The following is a 17,369-nucleotide window of genomic DNA, read 5'->3' on the forward strand; positions in this document are numbered from 1 at the left end:
CAATCCTTGAAATCCCTTATATTTCCCCTTTCCTAAGCTTAGAATTACCAGAGCAAATGGCTCTGGGTCCCTTTGAGGAAACACCAAAGGGAATCATTACCTTGTACAGATGCCATGGTGTCATGTCTTTCCTCCTGGGACCCAGCCACCTCTTCAGTCTGGGCTCCAGGTCTGAAGTGACTCAGGCCCAGAAATTGAGCAAGGGATGCTAGCTTTTTATTGGGGTGACTACCCTTAGCTTCCATGTAATCTATCCTTAATTTTATCTAGTGGGACAAACTGAGTAGTATTCGTGTTGGCTACCCATTTGTTTTGTCCCTAAAGTGCTATGTTACATTAGCCTTCTCCATAACTCTTTGCAAGTTAGGACCCCTTGACTACCACTCTCAAACTTTCTCATTAACTGTAACCCCCTGACTTTTGGCAGTTGGGCACTGCTACTTTAGCCACTATTTTTCAGAATCTTGTCATACATTGCCATCAGCAAGCTGTTTTCTTTTCCTACTATCTGATATGGCCCACTGAGAGCTACCACATATTTTTAGAGATGCTTATACCCCATCATCAGTGCAGGTTTCTACGGCCCTATTCAATGGTGTGTCCACTGAGCCTTCCCATGGAACACAATCATCTCATCTTCCAATCCATTCCAACATCCCCAATTCCCTTAACCTTTTAAATCCATTCTTCCACCATGTCACAGTAATCCTAGTGTTTCGACTTTGCTCAGAAAGGACCATTACTTTTTCCAAACTTCAAGAAGCCATCCTGGTAATGAGTTCACACCATCTCACAGGATCCTAGCCAGGGTATTAAAACCCTCTAATTTAAGGTAACTCTTAGCAATCCAAAGATCCAGTGTAGGGGCTGCCATCAAACTCCTCCCTAATTTTATGTTTTGATCCTCTTAAGCACGGATTCCAACCTCAAGCATATCCCTCCAACTCTTCCTAATTCTTGCAGTTCCTTTGGGGTATAGTCTGTTTCCCCTCACTTCATTTTCAGCACTTCAACTGAGTTTTGCTTAACTTTATCATCACTTAACCCTAATTTTAGGCCTGGAGATACTAACTATAATGGCCTGGAGACAGGACAAGTCTTGAAGGGAGCATGTTTCCTGAGGAAAGAAGTCTCTGCATTGTCATCCAGCCTGAGAATGAAGCGGGGAGTGCTTGCCCTTAACATGGAGGGGTGTGCTATGACTGAAAGCTCAGAAATTCAGGAGTCTGGGGAGTAAAAATCTCCAGCACCATCGATTCAGATGTCTTCATCTAATTTGTCAGGGTCACAGGTTTTCCCAAGCAGTTTGCCAATGTTGGCATAATAGACTTACCTTGGCTGGCAACTGTCTTTGAAGTTTATCCTTTGAAACTATTAAGTCTTGGGCTTGGTCCTCAGTTTTTTCAAGCTGTCCTACTGCAAAAGATGAAACACTTTTTCATATGCCACCAGAAGCCCTCTAACTTTGACACCTGGCTTTCCATCACCTGTTATTGTCCTTGGCTGTTAAGTATGCCCCTATAGAACAAAAATGGCTTGACAATGGCCATCCAACCATTATCCTCATAGCTACAATTTTCTCCATACATCTAAAATGTCAGGCAATCAGATATTGTCTTTCCAACTACCCAATCCCTATTAACTGCCAGTGTAAGTTGTAACAACTGGGACTTGTGACAGGACTGTCCTCCACCTATCATCAGTGATGGGGTCTGGGCTGCTTATCGTAAGTGTATACCACACAGTCTCTACTACCTATTTCCGTATGTGTAAAACCTGAAGCAGTTTGTAAAAACATTGCAATGCTTTCCAAAACAAACTGAAAATACAGAACAAAAAATTAAATATAATATCAAAAGTACTTAAGTGAAATAACAGGTTTATTCAAAGAGAAATAAAATGTCCTGGGTAAAGCTTCTGTAATAATACTATTTCTGATACTGCATCTCTGAAAAATGGCTAACTAGTCACCTTATCACTACATTTAAGGCATTAATAATAGGTACCACTGAGGATATACATTGTGAAGAAAGAGAATAGGTCAAATACTAAAACACACGTATCATGACAACTCAAGGTGACCTGAATATTTAATGAAAATTTAGAATGTAACAACATATGACTTTCATTCTGTGGACATAAAAGGAAAAATACAGTAATTCATTTTACTCATTACATTTTACAAAATCAGACAAATGAATGAAGCAGTATTTTTTAATAAAAACAGTAATTTAATTTCAAACAAATATATTACCATCCTATTCCTTTATCCTGTATATATGTATCTAATTGGCAAAACATACTACTTTACTTAAATCAGTAACAATCCAATCCATGAAACTTCAATTGGTTCGATCAATAAACATCTTACATTTGAAATTCATTTTTCTTATGCCGTAAGCCTGATTATCAGTTCTATAAAAACGCTACATCCTATCGCTTGGCCCATTAAGTGTAACTAGCCTTCTGCACAAGGCTAAGTGGCTAAGGTACTTTTGAACATCCACCCACAATTCATCAAGCACATTCACCCACTCCTGCTCCTCTCACACACGGCCACTAGAGGACAAGCAGCTCCCCTAGTTCTCTTGTTCCTCATAGTGAGCATAGCCACTAGCATAGGTCCTTCCTAAATTCAAATTAGTAAACAAATCTGATGACTCAGTGTCTGAATCCTTTCTGCCTTCCTCTTCTTCCTCTTCATCATCCTCTGCTTCATACTCATCCTCCTCCTCATCGTGGTAGCTGGTATCACCATACTTATCAGATGAAAGGTTCTTCCAGTAGGCATCATACCCAGAAGCTCCATCTCCCTCTTCAGCTCCAGTCTGCCTGCCAAATTTCAGGGAGCGTGCTATAGAAGACAGACATGTACAAGGCATTTGGTTAGTTCCAGTTCTCTACATTCTCATCTTCCTCTATAAAATTTCATGAATTTCATTGGCTGCTTTAATCCCAAATGAAAAAATAGGTCATATTTTCCTAATTTTTTCACCTGAGTCTATATACACACCATAAAAAGTCTATATACACACCAGCCACAGGCCGGCGCGGTGGCTCAAGCCTGTAATCCCAGCACTTTGGGAGGCCGAGATGGGTGGATCACGAGGTCAGGAGATCGAGACCATCCTGGTCTACATGGTGAAACCTCGTCTCTACTAAAAATACAAAAAACTAGCCGGGCGAGATGGCGGGCGCCTGTAGTCCCAGCTACTCGGGAGGCTGAGGCAGGAGAATGGCGTAAACCCGGGAGGCGGAGCTTGTAGTGAGCCGAGATCACGCCACTGCACTCCAGCCTGGGCGACAGGGCGAGACTCTGTCTCAAAAAAATAAAAAATAAAAAATAAAAATTACAGTGTCATTTCATTAAATCTAGAAAACAAATTAGACCAACAGACCACTCCAAAGGTAATGAGGCATGTTTAAAACTAAAACACCTTCTGTTTGGTCACTGACAGTTTATTTTCAAATCACATAAATCACAGAATACAGAATACAGTTGATTTCATATCAGTACATTTTTCTTAAAACAGCTATTTTACAATGTAGATGCCCTGAAAAACAAAGCCTGTCATTTCTTCTGCCTTAGTAGTGACACAAAGTTTAGTGCGGAAGATCAGCAAAATCATCAGTCTCACCTCACTGTGCAACTACATCTATGATTAAACAAGGCAGTCACTTAGAATTATGCTTCCATTCTGATATGTCTGGTTAAGAGTCAAATTTCTCTTTAACAAAATTGGGAGCTACATTACTATAAGCATGCTTATAGTAGTGTTATTACTTCACAAAAAAAGTTACATAAAAACCATAAAATAATTTCCTATAGCAGTGCTATTACATAAATAAACATAGGTGCTCAAATACCACATGCCTAAGAAAGCTTCAGAGTAAATTTGACTTCTAAGTAAATTTGACTTCCTTAAATTTGACTTAAGATTACCACCACTTTAATATTAAGGAATTATAGCTACTCAACTATTTAACAAGGAAGCTTCAACAAAAATTTAAAAATCACTCTTTATCTTAAATTTCAGTATTTGCTGTCATTAACTAAGGCAAATACCAAATATCAAAATGAATATTGGTATATTTAAGTAAAACTGAAAAACTTTACCGACATATTTTCCTAAGCTGTAAAATTTCACTTGCTTAAAAGAACACATTCATCTTTTCAAATAAGAAGGGGCAATAAGAAAAACAGACCAAAAGAAAAAGATAAACTTTGTCTAAGTATGAAAGCAAAAATCACTTCCTTAGTATCTTAAGGGCCTTACTTGACATGCTAAGGTCCTTAGTCTCCTGAGTTTCATGCCCACATTTAGGACAAGGAGGCTGTTTTCCTTTTTCTTGCTTAAACACTTTGCTCCTTGTATGATCATCACAGAAACAAGCCTACATAGGAGAAGCAAAATAAGTAAATAAATAAAAATGTAAACATATACAAAAAAGACAGTATTCATTGCTTTAAAGATATAGCTTTGTTAAGACAGTGAGATTAAGAATTTTGTTGGGATCAGTCACACTTTTCATTTCATTTTTTTAACAGAAATGATTTTTGTCAGGGCTCTTCTAAACGATGATCTAACAAAAGGCAGACTAACTATATTGAGTGTGACATGTAAGTACATTTAGCCGTTCAAAAATATTTCAGTATCCATAAGGCCCCTGATGAAATCAAATAATGGTGAATAGCTATTTACTCTCACACAGTGTATGGTCTAACTGGGGATGGAGACAGTGAAAGAGCAATTACAAGACACTAAGCACTGAAGGGGAAGTGCAGAGGGAAGAGCACTAAAGCAGACATGGGGTTTGGGAAAGGTATCTTAGAGACATGAAGTCTTAATCGCGACATGAAGAATGGAAGGGCAATAGGGTAAGCAAAGATGGAAAAGTATTCCAGACAAAGAAAACAACATAGACAACGCCTGAATGCCATTTGGTAAAACTAGAACAGATAAATAAGACATAGGGTTAGAAATATAAGAACTAGAGAAATGCTTCTGAGAGGAAGGGCATTGGCTACATCTGTTTAGTAATCTTTGATGAACAAATGCTAGAGACTAGGCCTAAGGACACAGAAAAATTTGGAAATCTTTACCCAAACTCTTCTAAGCAGGTACATTTTGACATTAATTAAAATAGACTTTCATCACCTCGGTCAGAATGTTCTCCATTAAAAACACAGAGCCAGGATTCCAGAGAAATGTGCACTAGTCGCAACTCTACTACAAGGTGACTAGATGACCACTGGAAAGTCATGTAAGCCTTCTCAACTTCAATTCCATAATCTCAAAAATAAAAGAATTAAACTATATAATTTTAAGGTCTTTTATAAATTAATTATAGCTACATATAATCCAAGGACTGGTGGAGGGGTATAGAGATTAAAAACAAAATCTAAAAAGAAAAAATGCATAGGTATACCTTACAACGGAGACATGAGTGCTGACCAAGCCGATTGCATGAAACACCTGTGGGAAAGAGATTAATCTTAAAATCCCGTTATTTGGTTCTTAGAATTTTCCTTCATCTTTTATCAAATCACTAAAAGCTTGCAATGGAAATACGGCCTTATAGACAGCTGCCTGTCTTTTGGGTTCGAATGTTATAAAACACACAAAGCTCCTATGCTGCAAATAAAGTAATTAAATTTATTATTACACATCCTGCAAAAGGCTAAAAAAGGCTCAAAAATGATATATACTTCAAGATGCTCTCTTAATCTTTGAGAATTTTATATATAAATATTGCAAGAATTATATACACATGCATACACATATATTGTGTGTGTGTAGTATATATGTTGTATGTATATCACAGAGATGACTTATCTACTTTAAATTTATAAATAAGTATAAGAATTAGGATTTCATACCAGAACAAGAACCAAATTTTTTTTTGTTTTTTTTTTTGAGACGGCGTCTCGCTCTGTCCCTCCTGCTGGAGTGCAGTGGCCGGATCTCCGCACACTGCAAGCTCCCCCTCCCGGGTTTACGCCATTCTCCTGCCTCAGCCTCCCGAGTAGCTGGGACTACAGGCGCCAGCCACCTCGCCCGGCTAGCTTTTTTGTATTTTTTAGTAGAGACGGGGTTTCACCGTGTTAGCCAGGATGGTCTCGAACTCCTGACCTCGTGATCCGCCCGTCTCGGCCTCCCAAAGTGCTGGGATTACAGGCTTGAGCCACCGCGCCCGGCAAGAACCAAATTAAAGGAAGAGAATACCTGGGGAATTTCAGTCTTTTTCTTAGAAAGTAACTACTATTTAAAAAGGGCTTTTTAAATGCCAAGTACTACATACTATTGTTTTATATGGAGTCTCATTTCAACGAACCTTCCAAGAAAGAAACTATCTGTAAAGTTGATACTATTATCCCAGTCAGTAATGCTGGCTCTCAACTGGAAAATACATGAGAATTTTGTGTACAGGTTAAATACAGGTGCCTGGCACCCACCACAGACTTAAAAGATAGAATCTCCAGGGATGAGACCTGGGCATCCACATTATTTTTAAAACCTCCACAGGCATTTTTGATACACAGTCCTGTCTAAGAATCACTGGAACCAACTAGCAGAAACAAACAGGGTGGTATCTCTTCCTGGGCATTTGGAAATGGGAAGGAAGAAGGTTGAGGTTTGGTTTTTACAATAATTTGAAGGTAAAAGTGACATGTGGTAGTCTGAACCAGGAAAGGTGTAAGTCCTGCAATGCCTAATCAAACCAAGCCTACAAAATGAAGAACTGGCCCAATCAATATACCACTGGCATCCCTGCTGAAAAATTTACAACTATATTCTGACTGTTCTGAGTGTTTTCTAGAAACAGAAAATAAAGATTGAGTTAAATTACAGTTTGTAAGAAGCAGTATAAAAAAACTTGATTCCTTTTTCATTAAGATTAATACTTACACTATTCAGAATCTTGGGTATAAAGAACATCTAATATTTAAAAACTTACATTTAAATGTTTCTGCCTCTAAAACCTGGCAGCTGGCTTGATGCTCAAATTGATCATCTTCACAGAGAAAGTTATGGCAAAAAGAACAACTGAATATTCTGCCTCCTATTGGATTAAAAAAAAAAACACAAATGTAAATAAGATAAACTTTAATTAAGAAAAACTCCTATCTACAAAACTGCTTAGAAGAGATGGCAAGTTACTTTGGAGGTACACCAAAATTGTTCAGCCATTTTTATTCTGATAAAAGCTAAAATGAAAACTGTTGGAAGTCCTTGAAACTAAACTGAAACTGAAAAAAGGGGGCTCTTACTATCCACTAGCTACTCATATAACACTCACAATGCTAAAAGAGACTACCTGCTCCACCCCAACTCCCCTCCACGTTTGGGTAAACAATATTAGCATTGACAATAACTGATAGTATAGATCCCTTCTCTAACTACGCTGATAATCTAAACAGTACCAGTAGTTAGGATTGACAGTATCCTGAAAAAAATCTCAAAAACGGCATGCAAACTGTTTCCAAGTCAACCTTTACCTATAACAAAGCTCATTACTTGTGTCCAATGACTCACCATGGTCCCATACGCCTCGTTCACATTCAACACACTCAGCATCGGTAAGAGGGCAGGCACAGGCATGTGTACTGAGACATTTCCTACCATGGCAAACCCAAGCTTCACAGAAGTCACATATTGCACCCTGTAACCAAGGAACAAGAATACATAATCATTATCACCTGAACACCCGCAACCATTGCTTAACCATGGCAACCATAAAAACTGTATACATTTAGCGATTTATCAACCCTCAATGATAGTAGGTAGCTTCATTTAAAAATTTTACTACTCACTCTAAGCCAAAATTAAAAAGGGTTCTCTGAAAAACTTATTAACAGCTACCCACAATATACAAAACTCAGTTATGTATCAAAAGAAAAAAAGGTAAACTGTACACTTACCCTAATATTATTTAATTAAGTCAGAGTTGGAAGTGTTTTCCTCAAAATGAATTTAATTCAAATGGACTTTGGAGGAGACAACAGTTTAAGCTTTCTTGTCTATAATAATTCCTGTAACTAAATTGAATTTTTAAATACTACCATTTCTGATTTTTAAAACACCTTCTTATCTATATAACTTATAAAATAATTGCATAGCTTTTCTAGAATTACTGAGAAATATGAAACTTCCGCCAGCTTTTTTTTCTCTTATGGAAACTTATGTTTTAATAATAATTACACTTCTTTGTGGAAAAACTTTAAAGTAAAATACATGGAACTAAAATACAGGGTAAGATTCTCCAATTCTATATCAAGAAAAGACAATAACAATATGTGTTTCAATAAAACATTGACACCTACTGAATATTAAAAGCTAGAATCTTAAGAGAGTAGGATCAGACAATCTTTCCTTTATAAAGGAAAAGCATGGGGCCCAAGAATAAATCCAAGTCCCAGAGTTGGATCACAGGTGAGGTGAGACTTAAAACCAGGATTTCAGAATCTCAATTCAGTATTCTATTATTCAAGACTCTGAAACACATGTAGTAAACAACAAATAGGAAGAATATTTTTTGACTTGCAAAAATGGGTTATCAGTATAGCTAGCAAATCATCAACTATCTCTCTTGGATCAGCCAGAGTTCTTGCAAAAAAGAGATGGTACTCTCAAACTAGGTAATCCAGAAGAGTTTAAAAAGAGATAATTTACAGAGGATAGGGAAGGACTTAGGACAGGACAAACAGGAGAGGACTACCTGACCATATAGAGAGGAACTGTGTTCCTTAGAGAAAAGACAAAACCAAACCAGGATAACCTGGTAGGGAGTGAGATGAAGCAATAAACACCCAGATCTTATTCTCCTGCTGTTCTCAGGGGGAATCTGAGGAGGCGAAGATAAGATATCCAGAAAATCACTTTTCTAGAATTTACAACTAATCATGTATGACTCTACTTAAATGTTTTCTTTAAGAAGAAATTACTCACATTCAAAACACACGGTGATTTTAAAAAACAAATTTGACTGAACTTAAGTTACCAAGGAAGACTGAAAGGGTTTTTGAATAAAGATAACATTGAAAATCCTATATTTAAAATAAATAGCAATTCACAAGATAATTCTCACTCCTTGCTTCTATAATATATGCACATATGAAATATATCATAGGTCTGCCTCATAATAGAAGTTTACATGCTCTTGGAAATTTACCATAAATATTCCATTTGACATAAATATAGTATCATTTTCTTCATGGACTACAATTTGAACAAAATTTTATTTGAACATAAAATTATACAACAATACAGTAAAACTGGTTACCTCATATTTAAAAGGAAAATATGTGTTAGTAAAAAGAGCAAAATACATCACATAATCTAATTGTTTTTATTATTCAAAAAGCTGAATTTACTTTAAAAAAAATCCTGTATGTAATGAAGAGTTATGTTAAATATATACACTTTTTTGAAATGTAAAGTTTTAAAGAACACTATTATCCTAAGTTCCTTTAGAACTAGGTTGCTTATTTAAGCAAAGGCTTAAACAGTGGTTAAGCAGGGCTTTCAGTACACTAAATACTGTTTTGTGAAGTCTGGTTAAGAGATATTAGAAAGGTACCACTGATAAATGAAATTCTGTTTAGATCAGCATGAAAAGTTTCCATGCCTTGTATGTTTTCTAATAAGAAAGAAAGAAGCAGCTAGAAACAAGTGGGTACTAAGGGAAAATCATACCAAAAGCATGCCACTGATAATCCAGATAACTACAAATTGATTGAAACAAGGGACAAAGCAGTGATACTTAGAAAAAAATAACCATTGATCAGAATGACTTTTTCTTATCCTTGAAAACGTACTAGTCTAAGAGATAATAAGAAGCTTACCACCATTGCAAGGCCAGTACTGTATACACCAGCATGCTTTATGACACAGTCTGAAGACTTCATCATGCACTTTGTTTTCCCTAATGAAGAAAAACATTTGCCCTGTTAGTCTTGCAAAGGAATACATACAAGTACTCACGAACTCCTCTTTTATCCAGCCCAAGTTCCTGAGGAAATAATTTAAAAACTAATGAAACTGAATCAGTATTTACTGCTTACATAACTAAAAAGAGAAAATGGATGTAACTGAGACTTCATTACTCGAATCAGACTTTTCAGATTTCAAATTTACTAATAAATCTGTAAAATGAACTATGCAACAATATATGTGCTAATTTGTTTTTACTAAATTAGAAATCACAGGTTATGCTTTGTAATCTAATGATCACTTTAACAGTTTAAAAACATATGAATCTTCAGATTATTCAAAATATTTTTAAAGGAATGCTTTTTATAATAAATTTTACATTTTATAATTCACAATAAAAATTGTGGTTTGAAGTTATCATTTCTTTCCACAGAACACCTCAAACCAAACCAAATGATTATGTAACTTATCGAGTTAATGTAATTTTATCCAAACATAAAAATTTACAAGAAAGCCCCCAGTTAAACATTTTCCCAGCAAAATTTTGAAATAGTGCCCAAATAAGCACAATAAACGATACAGTGATACAGCTACAAATCAAATCACCACACAACCACTAAACCTCTGATCTAGAAGCAAATTAAATTACCAACCCGAAACACTATCAGGAAATTTGCTTATCAGATATTACGTGAGAATTAATGATGACATTAATCATCCATCTGAGACTCCACAAAATGGAACACAAAAGAAACCATTTTCCACTATCTTGATTTCCTAAGGAACAAAGTTAGACAATAGGAAATGGGAAGGGTAACCGGAAATGAGAGGCAGCAGCTACCCAACTGTTCCAGGTCCAGCACTAAGAGTCAGGAAATGAGAAATGCATCCATCTAACAGCACTACAAAATTTAAGCCCAAAGACACTGAAAATATGGGTAAGTCCTAGCAAGAACTTACCTCTTAATCTTCCACAAAATCTATTTTCTCACTCTACATTCATTACGTTTTGTGAAACAAGGCTATAAAAACTACCATGAGTGTTCCATATAGGCCAGTTTTCTCTTTTTCATTAATTGTAGAATTGAAAAGGTATCTTCTTTGAAATCTAGAACTACACTAGAAATATTCAGGGATATAGCCCTAAACATTACTAACTTTCTGGAATATTATTATATATAAACACATTTAAATGAGGCATATCCCAAATTGTTCTACCTGAAATTATCATCTCATAAATAAAAGTGATACTTGTTCATCAAAAGTTGGGGAGGGATGTAAATCTAGAGTAATAAAATTAACGGTTTCTTTATTACAAGTCTTCAGAACTTCTAACATATAAATATATAATAGAAATCTCCCAGATGAGAATGAGAGGAGGATGCATGCAATATTTATATCCATATACACTTTTCAAGAAATATCCATTAATATTTCAGGTAGTCTGTGGAAGACTATTTGGGAAATACCCATCTTGCTAACATTGAGTTTTATTTTGAATAATCATTTCAGGGTACAAGTCTCCACCTATACTTAAGAATTGGGCACATGACTTAGGAACTTGATTTCAATAACTTCGGAATACATGTGAGTAAACTCATGAATCATATGGTAAGCATCAAACTCAAAAACTACTGATCACAAAATAAGTACCAGGTAAATGTGGAATAAAATTATTCCCAATGGTCTAACACACTGCAGGTAATATCAGCAGGAATCAAAATGTAGATAAGTAAACAAATAGATACTGACAAGACTAAGGTAGTACAACTAAAAGTTCAGGATCACCAAATGTTATGTCTAAAATCTGATCTTTTATTGTTTAAAAAAACTTATTGGTAACCTATATCTAAATTGTACCTTAATTATTTTCCAGCATTACATCAAAGAGACAAAATCAAGACTTGATAGTTTTTTGGTAGGCAACATAACACATTTTGTTATTTTGTTAATGGTAAGGCATAACATTATAACCAATTGTAAGCACTGTAACCAATAGCAACAAACCCACCCAAGTTCAAATTGATGAACTACCAGTTGATAAAAAGCATAGGTCCTTAGTTATTACTTACTTACCACACTGTGCACAAATTGGTAACTTCTGTACAGAATTACAAAAGTAGCAAAATGCTCTATTCTTCTGCCGCCTTGTCATGTAAAATAAAATTTTAAAATATGATCAATGTCAAATAAAAGGTCAGAGGAACAATTTTATTAAAGGTAGATAGAAAAAGAAATAAAATTTACCTCTGACACTTGTCACATTCCTGTAACATAAAAATATCACATTAATTTTTCTGGAGACTGAAAACTGTAAATTTACTTGTATTACAAAGAATAACCTGCTTTTCAGGTTAAAATTTAAGTGACACTGCACTAAAGCTCCAACTCCACCCACGTATACAAGCATCTACCCATGCTTAAATAACAAAGGTATGCAAGAGAGACAGAGTCTGGGTAGATTCCAGAGGAAGAAGTGGCATTATCACGAAGGAGGCTAAATACATTGGTAGTTTATTTTTCAGTTGTTTGTAAGGAATAAAATACCACAGAATAAACATAAGAAACAGGAGAGAATACAAAATAATAAAGTTCACAGAAAATCCAGAGTCCTAAACATGGTTTTAAAAGCTCTCCACAATCTGGCCCTTAACCACTTTCCAAACCTTGTTGGCCTACTCTTTTTAGACTCAAGTCACTAATGGTCAGCCATTCCCCTAATATGTCTTATATTCTGTCTTCTCCATGTCTTTACTTACTCTAATATTTTTCCCTGAAAAGTGCCTACTACCTGTTGAAAGTTCTGGTGAAAATCCCACCTCCTCTGTGAACTGTACCCCTTCCACACATAGTCAACTTTATCACCTCTGAGTCCTAATAAGTACATTGTACCTTTATTGAAGCACTTCCAAAATCTAGCTGTCATTATATATATTTAGGCATGCCAGTCATTTATTGTTTTGTCTGCCTAACAACACTCTTCTCTGGAAAGGACTCTTACATACAGAAGAGAGCCTCACTGTCACATCTGTGCTATGTAATCTGGCCTCTCCCAACCAACCCCAATAAATGTTAGTCCTGGGACAGGCACTGGGACAGTCAAGTCCAGCCTTTCAGAGTTCTTTCCTTCTCTGAGGAACAATATGTGATGTGAGACATGCAAGCTACCTGCAACTATGAAACCAAACAAATGGAGTAAAACAACATGAAAAAATGGAATAAGGAAGAAGAAACAAAAGCAAAAGATAGAACTACAAGTTGTTCCAGGTTCCGATTGTCCCTGAGAACCAGGTATATCCTTCCCCTTCCCAGCAATATGAGTTATTCCATTATCTATTCAATAAACTATTTTTCCCTAAGGTTAATTTAAGTTAGATTTCTGTCATTTATAAACAAACAAATCATAATATACAACATAAATGAGCTATAAACTTCTGGAAATAGGGACCACGTAATTCATCTATGTATCACCATCCACAGTGTCTGAAATAACACCTGGCACAGAGTAGATGCACAATAAACGTTCGCTAAATTAAGCTACATTAAACAATTCATATATGCTTGACAAAACAAAAGGAAGAGGGAAAAAAAAGAAACAGTGGGAAAAGAAAAACAAAGAAAGGAGTAGAAATAGGGAGAACTGGAATAACTCTACAGTCAATGAAAGCAAAGAGGAAATGATGATATAATTGTTTGCTTTTTCACGCATTTCAAAAAGCATATTTCAAAAGCAGCAACCATTCAAAGCAGCCCAGAAATTATCAGGACTAACCCACTTAGCACAGGCAGATAAGGTAATAGAACAGGAAGCCAACAGACGTTAAGTAGGAAGTTCAGAAAAGAGAAAGGAAAGAATTGCTAAGAAAATATGATGAAAACTCAACTAATAAGACAAATTAAGGCATTAAAGAAACTGGAAAATGAAAGTTTCTATTATCTATTCTTGTCCAATATCTACCTTTATCACCAACAGTATGTGACGTAATATGCTAGGTTTTATAAATAATATAAAATCCAGTAAGAATCACTGCTACTCACTGAAATCAACGGACGAGCCAGAGATACTAAATTCAGTAACAAAATATATGCAAAAACACTGTCTTCACTAAAACTTTATTCAGGTGTACTTCAGATAAAATAGTATATGGTTTTTTCAACTATCAACTGATATGAAAAAAAGCTGATACCATTGAAGCATTACATGGATGTTTGGCCAAATCTATAGTGCTTCTTGATGCTCTTAGTTGTTTTTCACGTTCTCGGCGGTTCTCAGCCTTCTTCCTTGCACCAGTCTTTTTTTTAGGCATTTTCCCCTATTTTGACACAAGAGAACAGAAAAGATGTAATTGACTGACTGCATTTACTATTTTAATAAACTAAGAAATAGTATAACAAAGTATTCTTATTCTTGTTAAATGTTAAACTCTATCCTTTTGATAACTAAGCACAGTCTAAGCCTTATGAAATGTTAAGCACGTATTATTCCAAATGAAGCGGGTGACCCTTGAAATAAGGCATTTATTAGCACTTACGATTCTAAAAATGTAAACGTCAAAAAAATTTACCCTAAAAGACAAACTGGTTTTCTTTTCCCACTAAGAAAAAAGTTTCTCCAATAATAAAGTATTCTGCACCTCATTAAAACAAATGAATCATGTATCTCATCAGCAAAAAAAAAAAAAAAAAAAATTAAAAAGAGCATCATTTACCCAGTTTATATCACCTTTTTGAGCTATATATTCAGATGACCTGACGCTGCCAACATCTTAAGTAAAACAAGTCTAATTTTTCCTATGTAATACGTAAACAAAACATCTGTCAACAAATAACACTATTAACTACAAAGTCAAAACATTCCGAAGACATTTAAGGTATTAGTTGCTTTGACTCTTTAACAAATGCTCTTCCCTCTACATGCAGTGAGCATGTAATTTTAACGGGGTTCAAATTTATGTTTAAGAGTATCTTTAATTTTCATCATTTAGTTGAAATACAAGATTTTTCTAAACTGAAGTTTTCTGAACTGAAATGCTCAATTAAAAAAAAAAAAAAAAAAAAACACAGGTGGTAAGCAGTATGGTAGCAACTGAAAAACAGCCAGATTTAATAGGTGGTTACTTCGGTAACGTAACGCCCAGACCACTAAGTCACCATTCCAGTATGTAAAATGACAAAATCTAGAGGGCGTGCTGCCCTGGCCAAAGAACCTCAGAAAATAATCACGAGGTGATCATGCGGATGAACTTTCTGCGTCCTCAGAGATATCCTTTGAATCCTCTGATAAAGTTAAATCTCTTTTTTTTTTCCCCCTCCAGTTTGTTCTGGACGATCAAAAGAGTGAATCTTCTTCTCAGACTTATAAGGGTTCAAGCCCTTTTCCGGTAACACTCCAACTTCTTGAGGGCACTGCGCCTGTCACCAAGTGAGGAAATAGGCACGTGGCACTGCGGCTTTAAGAGTCCAGCCTGGAGCTGGAGAACCCAGTGGGGCGGAGGGGCATCCAGGGGAGAAGCGGCGGAGACGCCAGGCGGCTTGGGGACCCGCAACTGTCACCCGCCCGAGGGACACCCTACCTCGTGCGCGCTCCGGGCAAACCTACCTCACTTTCACCGGGAGGCCGGACACAGTCAGGGGGCCGAAGGACAGGGAATGGCGTGAGGCCCGCCCGCGACAGCAGTAAATCCAACTCGTGGACCAGGACTCCGGGAAAGAAGGTACTAACAGCCAGGCAGGCTGACAGCCGGTTCCGGACACTAGGAGACGGACCGGACGTCCTTTTACGACAGCAGCGTCCTTACGGCTGACGTCACAGGAAGGGGCCCGCCCACTTCTGTTCGCTCCGCCCCTTCCCCGCCCACACGTGCGGGGGCCAATGCCCCATTCCTAAGCAGAGGATCATAGGAAAAGGCAGGGAATGCGAGGGAAAATAGGGAAGCAGAAGGAGGGAAAGCCGGGGAAGGCCCCCTCAGTTTTACTTTTTTAGAAAAAGGAGAAATCTAAAAGGAAGAGGGAAATGAACTCACAGATTTGGTACTGGATCAATTGACTCAAACAGCAAATTCATGCTTACTTCTGTTGGAAACCTTTCAACTGCCGTGTGTCACATCCCACCTTTTCTTGGTTACTGCGCTAAGCTGTGCCTTCAGTTGCCTGATGACCTTCAGCACTAGCCTCCCCTGTCTCTTATTTCTGTTATGCCCTCTGGATTCCATTCCTTTGTGAACAAATCATCCCACATTCTCTGCCTCTAATGTGTGCTCTGCCTGCTTTTAACTGAAACCTGATGATCCTCTCCCTGCATCAGAATCTCCTTCCGATCAAGCACCTTGACCTTTGAATAGCTGACCAAGCTGGGTTTCATAATCTCTTTTAGAGCTCTGCTGCACTTATGATTTAGTACTGGGCCTATTCCTCTGCTTTTTGTGCCCTCCCACTGGAGGAGATAAAAGCCCCTTTACTTGCTACCAAAGAGGCCTTCTGGAATTTACTCTTAGATTTTAATAGCCAGCTAACCACTCTCAGCTTTTTGCTATTTTCAAAGAATCAATTTTACTTAGCAATAATAGTCAATGCCACTGTCATTAAGATTACTATTTCCGTCATAGTTCTCAAATGCCTGATACATTTTACCCACTCTCATAAAACCTTACATTAGAATACCACCCCAGTTCATTACTGATGAAAGTTTTAACTACTGCACTGTTACCTTGTGCCAAGGTCTGTCTGTCCTACACCTACCCCGAGGGGGTCCTCATTGATAGTCACATGGCCTGTGATTCAAATCATAACTCCCATCTTAGCCTACTATCTTGGACCACTCCTGACACCAACTGTTTTAGGTTGGCTTCCCCAGGAAGCATACTCTGAGTCAGAGAAGAGTATAATGAGTATGTTAGGGAATGCTTTGGGGAACAACATCTGCAGAAGAAACGGAAGCACGATTGAGCAGAGGGAAGAGTTGACCTGCAGTGAAGTCTCAGTAAAGGCCTCATCTTTGAATCTGGGATATCCCTTCAGAGTTGTCTTGAGTTAGGGGAAATGGGCTGGGCCTTTATACACCTATGACATTTAGTCATTGGATGAGTGCTGCCAAAGGAGAAGAGTGCGACCTTGGGTTAAAGGACTCCTGAAGAGGGCCAAGAGTTGGATTGTGTTGGCTTACTGTACTCTCAGCAGCTCAGGAAATAAGTATTTCATTGAGGAAGACGGATCTGGGTAGCGCCTGCCAGTATTCACTACCAAGAGTGATGGCAAAATAAATATTCTGACAAAGACAGAGAACTTTTACTATTCACAGATACTCAGTGAAAGAATTTCAAAGGGCGGTCTTCACAAGATGAAAATGGAATTTAAAAGGCAGGAGGGGATAAAAAAGTAATAATAATCAATTTATTTAATATATAGGGTCAATCTAAAACATTGTCTATATAAAAC

The 17,369-nt window shown here is 37.0% G+C and overlaps 1 protein-coding gene across 2 annotated transcripts; it reads right to left on the reverse strand.

Moving 5' to 3' along the window:
* Nucleotides 1-1,862: 1,862 nt before the first annotated feature.
* On the reverse strand, nucleotides 1,863-15,732 carry ZNF330 (zinc finger protein 330). Of its 2 annotated transcripts, none has more exons than XM_023225997.2 (10): nucleotides 15,509-15,732; nucleotides 14,123-14,248; nucleotides 12,183-12,202; nucleotides 12,012-12,082; nucleotides 9,848-9,927; nucleotides 7,539-7,665; nucleotides 6,961-7,065; nucleotides 5,431-5,477; nucleotides 4,278-4,395; nucleotides 1,863-2,854 (listed from the first exon to the last, which is right to left on the reverse strand). In XM_023225997.2, exons 2-10 carry the CDS (start codon nucleotides 14,240-14,242, stop codon nucleotides 2,580-2,582), a joined length of 963 nt encoding a protein of 320 aa, XP_023081765.1. In that variant the 5' UTR covers nucleotides 14,243-14,248; nucleotides 15,509-15,732; the 3' UTR covers nucleotides 1,863-2,579. The 2 variants fall into 2 exon arrangements, with proteins under 2 accessions (XP_023081765.1, XP_023081766.1); XM_023225998.1 differs by having other exon boundaries at nucleotides 1,866-2,854; nucleotides 15,535-15,707.
* Between the last annotated feature and the right edge of the window lie 1,637 nt (nucleotides 15,733-17,369).

The sequence above is a fragment of the Piliocolobus tephrosceles genome, chromosome 3 (genome assembly GCF_002776525.5).
Source record: "Piliocolobus tephrosceles isolate RC106 chromosome 3, ASM277652v3, whole genome shotgun sequence".
NCBI classification, from domain to species: Eukaryota; Metazoa; Chordata; class Mammalia; order Primates; family Cercopithecidae; genus Piliocolobus; species Piliocolobus tephrosceles.